Here is an 11,554-nt window from a genome sequence, read left to right as displayed (position 1 = left end):
GGAGGTGAAAGCCTCTCCTCTTTAATCTAACTCATTGTTCACGACAGTGTAACCATGGTGATATACAGGTTATTATGGTCTGTAATAGACATGGACATTCAGCAGGAGAAAAGAGAAACTCCTCCACAGGAGGCGCCAGAGAGTCAGAGAGGAGGCGGAGCTGCTGCAGGAGGTGAAAACTAGTCTTACTGTAGTTTGACCCGCAGTTTGCGTCACCAGCCTCCTTCTCCTTCTCATATTTTTAGATTCAGTGAGACTTTCTCTTCCACAGGACATCACTGTCTCTGATGTCCATCCAAAATAAATGCCCATAAATACACTTAGAAATCCTAAAAACAGACGCTGCAGAACCTGCCTGACAATCCCTGATTTTAGGTTCACAGAGAACAACATGACGTCATTGCAGACACGAGCTGCTCACACGTCATTCGGCTCAGTGTCCGTGGACACACTTTGACCACATAGAGACTAAACGACGGGTAAAGACTTCATGTCCCCTGCATGAGACTGATCAGTGTGGAGGGGCTTTAGGACCATGAGGAGAAAATCTCTGCAGCCACACACACACACACACACACACACACACACACACACACACACACACACACCTCCTCTGTATTCAGTACACATGCCTCCTCCTCCTCCTCTTCATCTCTTCTCTGCAGGAGAACCATCCTCCGGTCAGACGGACACCTGCCTGCCCGCCTGTCGCTCCTCGCTCTTGGCTCCTTCTCTCTCGGAGCACCGGACCATCACAGCGGGACTCCGGGCTCCTGTACGCCCCTCAGAGCGCTCGGAGGGCGGCAAGAGGACAGAGGAGGGGTCGGTGTGAAGCCTGGATGCAGGGTCTCATGTCTCACCTTGGGAGGTGAGTATGCGCGCGCGTGCGGACGTGTATGCGTGTGTGTTCTGTCCTCTCGTGATCACACGACATGTTTAGCATCGCCGGGGTGGCGATGACGTCAGAGCCGGTGACAGTGTCGGTATTCAGCAGAGCCACGATGAGATTTAAAGACATCTGTGTTTATGCATGCGGCCTGTAAACATCCGTGCGCGCGCCCGCGTGTGTGTATGAGCGTGCGCGTGCTCCAGGCAGCTGCAGGTCTATGTGATGAGCTCAACACAAACACACAGTAAATATCACATACCATGACGTCATATACACAGAACCACAGGACAGTGACGTCGCCGTCACCATGACTGAGTGATCACACACAGCACTGTGACTGTGACTGTGTGCAGGGTGGAGCTGCATGTTGGTGATGGAGCTGCATGTTGGTGATGGAGCAGCATGTTGGTGATGGAGCAGCATGTTGGTGATGGAGCTGCATGTTGGTGATGGAGCAGCATGTTGGTGATGGAGCTGCATGTTGGTGATGGAGCTGCATGTTGGTGATGGAGCAGCATGTTGGTGATGGAGCTGCATGTTGGTGATGGAGCTGCATGTTGGTGATGGAGCAGCATGTTGGTGATGGAGCTGCATGTTGGTGATGGAGATGCATGTTGGTGATGGAGCTACATGTTGGTGATGGAGCTGCATGTTGGTGATGGAGCTACATGTTGGTGATGGAGCAGCATGTTGGTGATGGAGCAGCATGTTGGTGATGGAGCTGCATGATGGTGATGGAGCAGCATGTTGGTGATGGAGCAGCATGTTGGTGATGGAGCTACATGTTGGTGATGGAGCAGCATGTTGGTGATGGAGCAGCATGTTGGTGATGGAGCTACATGTTGGTGATGGAGCAGCATGTTTGTGATGGAGCAGCATGTTGGTGATGGAGCTACATGTTGGTGATGGAGCAGCATGTTGGTGATGGAGCTGCATGTTGGTGATGGAGCAGCATGTTGGTGATGGAGCAGCATGTTGGTGATGGAGCAGCATGTTGGTGATGGAGCAGCATGTTGGTGATGGAGCAGCATGTTGGTGATGGAGCTGCATGTTGGTGATGGAGCAGCATGTTGGTGATGGAGCTGCATGTTGGTGATGGAGCTGCATGTTGGTGATGGAGCTGCATGTTGGTGATGGAGCAGCATGTTGGTGATGGAGCTGCATGTTGGTGATGGAGCTGCATGTTGGTGATGGAGCAGCATGTTGGTGATGGAGCTGCATGTTGGTGATGGAGATGCATGTTGGTGATGGAGCAGCATGTTGGTGATGGAGCTGCATGATGGTGATGGAGCTGCATGTTGGTGATGGAGCTGCATGTTGGTGATGGAGCTGCATGTTGGTGATGGAGCTACATGTTGGTGATGGAGCTGCATGTTGGTGATGGAGCTACATGTTGGTGATGGAGCTACATGTTGGTGATGGAGCAGCATGTTGGTGATGGAGCTACATGTTGGTGATGGAGCTGCATGTTGGTGATGGAGCTACATGTTGGTGATGGAGCAGCATGTTGGTGATGGAGCAGCATGTTGGTGATGGAGCTGCATGATGGTGATGGAGCTACATGTTGGTGATGGAGCTGCATGTTGGTGATGGAGCTACATGTTGGTGATGGAGCAGCATGTTGGTGATGGAGCAGCATGTTGGTGATGGAGCTGCATGATGGTGATGGAGCAGCATGTTGGTGATGGAGCAGCATGTTGGTGATGGAGCTACATGTTGGTGATGGAGCAGCATGTTGGTGATGGAGCAGCATGTTGGTGATGGAGCTACATGTTGGTGATGGAGCTACATGATGGTGATGGAGCAGCATGTTGGTGATGGAGCAGCATGTTGGTGATGGAGCTGCATGATGGTGATGGAGCAGCATGTTGGTGATGGAGCAGCATGTTGGTGATGGAGCTACATGTTGGTGATGGAGCAGCATGTTGGTGATGGAGCAGCATGTTGGTGATGGAGCTACATGTTGGTGATGGAGCTACATGATGGTGATGGAGCAGCATGTTGGTGATGGAGCTGCATGATGGTGATGGAGCAGCATGTTGGTGATGGAGCAGCATGTTGGTGATGGAGCTACATGTGGTGATGGAGCAGCATGTTGGTGATGGAGCAGCATGTTGGTGATGGAGCTACATGTTGGTGATGGAGCTGCATGTTGGTGATGGAGCTACATGTTGGTGATGGAGCTGCATGTTGGTGATGGAGCAGCATGTTGGTGATGGAGCTACATGTTGGTGATGGAGCTGCATGTTGGTGATGGAGCTACATGTTGGTGATGGAGCAGCATGTTGGTGATGGAGCAGCATGTTGGTGATGGAGCTGCATGATGGTGATGGAGCAGCATGTTGGTGATGGAGCAGCATGTTGGTGATGGAGCTGCATGTTGGTGATGGAGCAGCATGTTGGTGATGGAGCAGCATGTTGGTGATGGAGCTACATGTTGGTGATGGAGCAGCATGTTTGTGATGGAGCAGCATGTTGGTGATGGAGCTACATGTTGGTGATGGAGCAGCATGTTGGTGATGGAGCTGCATGTTGGTGATGGAGCAGCATGTTGGTGATGGAGCAGCATGTTGGTGATGGAGCTGCATGTTGGTGATGGAGCTGCATGTTGGTGATGGAGCTGCATGTTGGTGATGGAGCAGCATGTTGGTGATGGAGCTGCATGTTGGTGATGGAGCTGCATGTTGGTGATGGAGCTGCATGTTGGTGATGGAGCAGCATGTTGGTGATGGAGCTGCATGTTGGTGATGGAGCAGCATGTTGGTGATGGAGCTACATGTTGGTGATGGAGCTGCATGTTGGTGATGGAGCAGCATGTTGGTGATGGAGCTGCATGATGGTGATGGAGCTACATGTTGGTGATGGAGCAGCATGTTGGTGATGGAGCTGCATGTTGGTGATGGAGCAGCATGTTGGTGATGGAGCTGCATGTTGGTGATGGAGCTGCAATGTTGGTGATGGAGCAGCATGTTGGTGATGGAGCTGCATGTTGGTGATGGAGCTGCATGTTGGTGATGGAGCAGCAATGTTGGTGATGGAGCTGCATGTTGGTGATGGAGCTGCATGTTGGTGATGGAGCAGCATGTTGGTGATGGAGCTGCATGTTGGTGATGGAGATGCATGTTGGTGATGGAGCTACATGTTGGTGATGGAGCTGCATGTTGGTGATGGAGCTACATGTTGGTGATGGAGCAGCATGTTGGTGATGGAGCAGCATGTTGGTGATGGAGCTGCATGATGGTGATGGAGCAGCATGTTGGTGATGGAGCAGCATGTTGGTGATGGAGCTACATGTTGGTGATGGAGCAGCATGTTGGTGATGGAGCTACATGTTGGTGATGGAGCTGCATGTTGGTGATGGAGCTGCATGTTGGTGATGGAGCAGCATGTTGGTGATGGAGCTACATGTTGGTGATGGAGCAGCATGTTGGTGATGGAGCTGCATGTTGGTGATGGAGCTGCATGTTGGTGATGGAGCAGCATGTTGGTGATGGAGCTGCATGTTGGTGATGGAGCTGCATGTTGGTGATGGAGCTGCATGTTGGTGATGGAGCAGCATGTTGGTGATGGAGCTGCATGTTGGTGATGGAGCTGCATGTTGGTGATGGAGCAGCATGTTGGTGATGGAGCTGCATGTTGGTGATGGAGCAGCATGTTGGTGATGGAGCTACATGTTGGTGATGGAGCTGTATGTTGGTGATGGAGCTACATGTTGGTGATGGAGCTGCATGTTGGTGATGGAGCTGTATGTTGGTGATGGAGCAGCATGTTGGTGATGGAGCTACATGTTGGTGATGGAGCTACATGTTGGTGATGGAGCTGTATGTTGGTGATGGAGCTGCATGTTGGTGATGGAGCTGCATGTTGGTGATGGAGCAGCATGTTGGTGATGGAGCTGCATGTTGGTGATGGAGCTGCATGTTGGTGATGGAGCAGCATGTTGGTGATGGAGCTGCATGTTGGTGATGGAGCAGCATGTTGGTGATGGAGCTACATGTTGGTGATGGAGCTGTATGTTGGTGATGGAGCTACATGTTGGTGATGGAGCTGCATGTTGGTGATGGAGCTGTATGTTGGTGATGGAGCAGCATGTTGGTGATGGAGCTACATGTTGGTGATGGAGCTACATGTTGGTGATGGAGCTGTATGTTGGTGATGGAGCTGCATGTTGGTGATGGAGCTGTATGTTGGTGATGGAGCAGCAGGTGGAGACACTTTGACTTCATACAGTTTGTCCCCAGCTGGACCTCAGTGTGACGTCACAGACACGTGGACGGACACGTCCTTCTGTCAGGACACTTCCTGTGCAGTGCACTGATGTCAGCAGTGTCGTGTCATCTCTGATCACACACTGATGTTTCACCGTCTTCTTCTTCGTCTCCTTTTAAACAGTGAATTACAAACAGACGGAGGAGCGTCATCGGCATCATGTGACGCTGTCTCCGCCCACATGAGAACCAAACCTACGCCTATAAGCTGCTGAAAATGTGCTGCATTAGCAAAGAGCAGGTTAGCTAGCTAACGGATGCTAAATAATATTATGGCCGATATTTACATCCCCCAGGTGGGTCGGAACAAGTGACTCACGTGGTCATTCAGGTCGCAACAAGTGACTCGCGTGGTCGTTCAGGTCACAACAAGTGACTCACGTGGTCATTAGGGTTGGAACAAATGACTCGTGTGGTTGCATTGAGGGGCGGAGCAAAGGATTCATGTGGTCGTCTGGGTCGGAACAAATGACTCGTATCGTCGTTTGGGTTGCGACAAATGACTCGTGTGGTTGCATTGAGGGTCAGAGGACCTGAATTCATGGAGAAAAGAAAACGTGGGGTTTTTTTTCAGTTCGAATGTTTTCTGTTTTTTCAGGAGAGTTCAGCTGCGATGCCTGACCTCTGACCCCTCTGAGAGACACCTTTGAGGAGGAGGAAGAGGAGGAGGAGGAGGAGCAACCAGCAGAGCTCCCAGCAGGGATGGAGGGAGAAGAGGAGGAAGGTCGAGCAGAAGAGACTGAGACCTCCTCCAAACTGGGGAGAGCTTCACCAAGAGGAGGAGGACAAGGAGGAGGAGGAGGAGGAGGAGGAGAAGAAGCTGGAGGTGGAGGAGAAGGTGGAGCTGGAGGTCATGGAGGAGGAGGTGGAGGAGGAGGAGCTGGAGGTGGAGGAGGAGGAGAAGGTGGAGCTGGAGGTCGTGGAGGAGGAGAAGACACCTGCAGACAAAATGGCCTCATCAACACCCACAGACTGGGGGCGGAGCCTCGGGAGGCGCTGCTGTTGGTGTACTCAGCTCCTCAGTATCAGGGTCATGTGGTGGTGAACACTCCGCAGGAGAGGAGCAGCGCAGGAGGGAGAGGGGGAGGAGGAGGTGGGGCTCCTCCTCAGCTCCTCAACCCCAGCGCTCTCCTCCCCCACCAGACGCTGTCAGACCCCCGCCTCAGGCCCGCCCCCGGCCTCCTCCTGTGTCCAGAGAGCGTTCTGCGGGCGTGGGGGGAGGCGGGAGGAGGAGACTGCTGCGAGACCACCTTCATCGAGGGGCTCGGCCCTGACGCCTCCTCCTCAGCTTCTGCTGCCTCCTCCTCCATGAAGGAGGCGCTGCTGTTCGCTGACAGGAAGTTTCTGGACTTCTCTGGAGAGGACGCAAAGATTCACACGCTGTCGTACGACATCGACGACGATGATGAGTTCCAGGAGCTCGAGGTGAAGATCACTTCTGTTTGTTTATTTAGAGTGACTGTGACAACAGGAAGTCATCAGCTTATAGAACAGGAAGTCATCATATATGTATATATATACACACACACACACACACACACACGATCGCAGGAACGTCTTAAAGGGATAGTGCACCCAAAAATTAAAATTCAGCCATTATCTACTCACCCTCATGCTGAGGAAGGCTCTTTAGTTTTAGAGTCCTCACATCCCTTGCGGAGATCAACGGGGGAGCGGCTAACACACCTAATGGCAGACGGCGCCCCAGACTAACGTCCAAGAACACAAAATTGAATCCACAAAATATCTCCATACTGCTCATCCGTAGTGATCCAAGTGTGCTGAAGCCCCGACATAAAAAGTTGTTTGGAAAAACGTCATATGAACTCTGTTTTTAGCCTCACTGTAGCCTGTAGCTCTGACTGCCTCTCTGTGCTCCGCGCTCACGTGTGCGCGCTCAGGGTGATCGGTGATGCACGGTCTCTGAAGAGCAGCAGTCTCGTTGGTACTGATGTCCAGATTCTCAAGTGCAGGCATCGCCAATTCCCAGTCTGAGCAGCAAAGACTTTCCTCATCCGTTGGCATTGCTTTGCATTTGAAACAACTACACCACCAGGTTTCCAGTGCTCGACTCCGGTATTCTGCGGCTGGCTGAGGCTCATGAGCTGCGGCAGCTGCTTCGTCCAGTAGCCTGAGTTCCGTCCGTATACTCGGGCTCAAACAAATACGGCTCAACAAAGAAATGCTGTTCCTCCTCAGTTTCAAAGTCTTCAGACATGTTGGGCTGTCCTTTGCTAAAAGACCGTAGTGCAAGTTATCTTTTAGCTACTGTGTTACTGTTGTCTCCCTCTGTGGTGCACGTGTCACGTGATGTAAACACGGGTGAGCAAAGCTCATGCTTTTGCTGGTCTCGCGCAGGCGCGCACACGTGAGCGCGGTGCCCAGAGAGGCAGTCAGAGCTACAGGCTACAATGAGGCTAAAAACAGAGTTCAAATGAGGTTTTTCCAAACAACTTTTTATGTCGGGGCTTCAGGACACTTGGATCACTACGGACGAGCAGTATGGAGATATTTTGTGGTTTCAATGATGTGTTTTTGGACGTTTGAATATGGGGCGCCGTCAGCCTCCATTAGGTGGAGTTGTGTTGCTACCTCCTCTCCCCTTGGATCTCTGCAAGTGATGTGAGGACTCTAAAACTTCACCTGAGCCTCCCTCGGCATATGGGTGAGGAGATAATGGCTGAGTTTTCATTTTTGGGTGCACTATCCCTTTAAGTAACATATCAAAAATAGATGACCACACACTGAATAGACTATTACTGTGAATTTATTGAGAGTGAACAACGCCTTTCGCCTGTGACTTCTTCAGGTTCACTCATCACAATTACTTGGACATTCACAGGTGTGATAAATACACATGACTCACGTGACTTGATTGTCAGTCAGTTCACTTAATTTTTTTCTTTTTTCTTTTAGTGCTTTAACAAATTTCCAAAAACAAAAAATTATAACATTTTTCTAAGTTGTACAAAATGAAATAAAACAAAATAAAAAAATCAAAATTAATGAAAAATTACAAGATTTATACAATTTATATAATTTAAATTGATACCATTATACAACCAACTGAATAGAAAAATATCAGCTAGTTCACTTATTTTTTCTCCAGTGCATTAACATATATCAAAAAATATAAACATTTCTCCAATTGGAGCATAATAATTTTGTACAAAATTACATCTTAAAAAACGTAGTTAGATTAATAGACAGTTACAAGAATTACACAATTTTATATTATTTCAGTACACCATTATACAGCCGACTGAATAGGAAATGTTGAGAATCTTTTTATGTATATATATATATATATATATATATATATATATATATATATATATATATATATATTATGTATACGTATATATATACATAAATATACATATTTTCTAATCGGTATAGTGAATAAATACAATGCGGAAAAAACTATTTGCAAAATTGAAAAAATTGAAATTAAAAAAAAAATTAAATACAAATCCTACTTGTCTATCCTCCTCTCTCTACTCTCTATCTTCCTCTCCCTCCTCCTCTCTCCTCCTCTCTACTATCTTCCTCTTCCTCTCTCCTCCTCTCTCTACTATCTTCCTCTTCCTCTCTCCTCTTCTCTCTACTATCTTCCTCTTCCTCTCCATGAATATTTCACCATTTCTTGAACTCTGTAGACAAAATGATTGATTTGAATGATTAATTACAAGCAACAAACAACTTGTTTAAGTAGAAATTCAGTCAATGGAACAAGTGAAAATATGCAGCAAAAAAGTGAAATTTCATTTGCACCAAAAACAAAACACTCTTGGTAAGACTTTGAGGTTTTGCAGCGTAACATTTTTATTTTAATTTATCATTGTTGCAGGCCTAAAGTGATTCTTACATGTTCACTTTTTTAGACAAAAATGTAAACATTAGAAACCTAGATACAACAACACAACTCTGTTAGCTAGTTTAGCTCAGTTTATTTCATTCTTTGATAAAAGAAAAGAACAATCCAATGTAAACACAGAAGTTCACAAATCTTGAATGAAAGGGAGCTTTCTTCCTCTGGCCAAACATGGCTGATATCTGGAGAACGACAAACAAATAGATATAATAGAGCAATAAAGAAAACAGCAACAGACTGATGAAATTAGATCATCTGATTAATAATAAACCATAAGACTTAGGGCCCGTCCCAATACCCCCCCTTAGCCCTACCCCTTGACTGTACCCCTACATTTGTGCGTTCCCGCGAGGGGTAGTGGTGTCCCAATTCTTTTTTGTGTGTAGGGGTAGGGTGCATAACGAGGGGTAGTCAGTATGAAACTAGCCCTTCGGAGCGAGGGATTTCAGGTGCTGACTTGCCAGCAAGGGGTAGACGTCGCCATGGCTACCACTGAGCAAGATAAGGGGAAAAAAGTTCATACATAGCTAACTTTACAGTCGTCAGGTTGCTTGTTAGCTAGCTCGCTTGCACTATCTGGCGTCTGTCATCTGTCCTGTTCTGCAAAACTGTCAGATTTTTCACATTACGATAACACACCAGCTAGTATAACTATGCTGCCTCGTGATGTTAGCTGGTTAGCTAGCTAGCTAGCAGAACTCCCCTGTCGTCTGTCGTTCATCAAACGAAGCATGATGAACACAGAAAACGCGATCAGTAGGATAAACTCAACCGGAGACTCCATTGTAGATGCCTGTTGGAAATGTAGATGGCTCGCAGCTTCTTGTTTAAAATAGTTACGTATGCGTGAACGTAACCGACGCGGTGACGTAGTGAGTGGTGTCCCAGTTCCTAGGGAAAGATTTCAACCCCTACCCCTCGTTGCTTCATTTTGAGGGCCAAGTGGTAGTGGACAAGGGCTAAGGGGTTGTGGGCAAGGGGTAGGGCTAAGTGGTAGTGGACAAGGGCTAAGGGGTAGTGGACAAGGGCTAAGGGGTAGTGGACAAGGGCTAAGGGGTAGGGCCAAGGGCTAAGGGGTAGGGCTAAGGGGTAGGGCCAAGGGCTAAGGGGTAGGGCTAAGGGGTAGTGGACAAGGGCTAAGGGGTAGGGCCAAGGGCTAAGGGGTAGAGGACAAGGGCTAAGGGGTAGTGGCCAAGGGCTAAGGGGTAGAGGACAAGGGCTAAGGGGTAGTGGCCAAGGGCTAAGGGGTAGTGGGCAAGGGCTAAGGGGTAGTGGGCAAGGGCTAAGGGGTAGTGGGCAAGGGGGGGGGGGGGTTATTGGGGTTTGGCCTAAACCTGATGGTCCACTGAGTGTAGATGAAGAAGCACAAGCCTCTGCCTGTCCCTCATCTGTCCCTCCTTCTTCTCCTGCCTGTCCCTCCTTCTCCTGCCTGTCCCTCATCTGTCCCTCCTTCTCCTGCCTGTCCCTCATCTGTCCCTCCTTCTTCTCCTGCCTGTCCCTCACCTGTCCCTCCTTCTTCTTCTGCCTGTCCCTCCTTCTCCTGCCTGTCCCTCATCTGTCCCTTCTTCTTCTCCTGCCTGTCCCTCATCTGCCCTTCCTTCTTCTCCTGCCTGTCCCTCATCTGTCCCTCCTTCTTCTCCGGCGGTCCCTCACCTGTCCCTCCAAGTACCTCAACTTCATGCTGCTTGTCTTCTCTGTCTGTCTGCTCTGTCTCTGCATCAGTACCACCTTGTCCACTGCGCGCTGTTATAGTTTGAGGGTGGGGGACAAAATAGGACATAATGTCCCCCTTTCTCTTCATTTTAAGAACTGAAGAGCAAAAACTAATGGGACAGTTAAGCAGAAGAGCACAGCACTTAAAATTAAGTCGGTACTGTTGCTGTTGGATTGCTTGAATTATGTTGTAATGTAAGTTTGCAGTGATGGCTTTACAACTATATGTCAAGAATGATGGTGCTGAAATCATTTCAATCTTGTTTCACTCAATTCGAGTTCAACGTTCATTCAACAACATTTCAGATGAAGATCTTGTCTTGAATTTTCAATTGTACAAATAGTTTTACGTTACTCACCTTTGTTTCACTAGAAAACTCGCTCCCTTTTCCTCCTTGTGTGGTGTGTTCCTCATGAACCGGTGGGTGCGTCGCTTTAAGTGGTCCGACCGGCAACATGTTGAGACGATTTAGTTCCACGTTCTGTGATGCCCCTCCGACTCTTCGGCCCCCCACCCTCCACCCTCCACCCTCCATCCTCCATCCTCCACCCTACACCTCCACTCTCCATCCTCCACCCTCCATCCTCCACCCTACACTTTCACTCTCCACCTCCACCCTCCACCCTCCATCCTCCACCCTACACCTCCATCCTCCACCCTACACCTCCACCCTCCATCCTCCACCCTACACCTCCACCTCCCATCCTCCACCCTACACCTCCACCCTACACCTCCACCCTCCATCCTCCACCCTACACCTCCATTCTCCATCCGGCTGTGAGCTTCCAGCAGAATGAGATTAGTGATCA

At 49.1% G+C, this 11,554-nt stretch overlaps 1 protein-coding gene across 2 annotated transcripts in view; it reads left to right on the top strand.

Annotated features, from left to right (window-relative positions):
- Positions 1-396: 396 nt before the first annotated feature.
- Positions 397-11,554, top strand: part of syndig1 (synapse differentiation inducing 1) — a 27,512-nt gene continuing 16,354 nt past the window's right edge. Inside the window, exons 1-2 of one of the 2 annotated variants that reach the window (XM_078160965.1) lie at positions 397-868; positions 5,756-6,582. In XM_078160965.1, the coding sequence (XP_078017091.1) occupies positions 5,860-6,582 (723 nt within the window). In that variant the 5' untranslated portion in view covers positions 397-868; positions 5,756-5,859. The remainder of the gene's footprint in view (positions 869-5,755; positions 6,583-11,554) is intronic. The other variant, XM_078160964.1, reaches the window with a different exon arrangement.

This window comes from Epinephelus lanceolatus, chromosome 17 (assembly GCF_041903045.1).
Source record: "Epinephelus lanceolatus isolate andai-2023 chromosome 17, ASM4190304v1, whole genome shotgun sequence".
NCBI classification, from domain to species: Eukaryota; Metazoa; Chordata; class Actinopteri; order Perciformes; family Serranidae; genus Epinephelus; species Epinephelus lanceolatus.
Note: the sequence above shows the minus strand (reverse complement) of the source record. Positions and strands in the feature narration are given on the sequence as shown.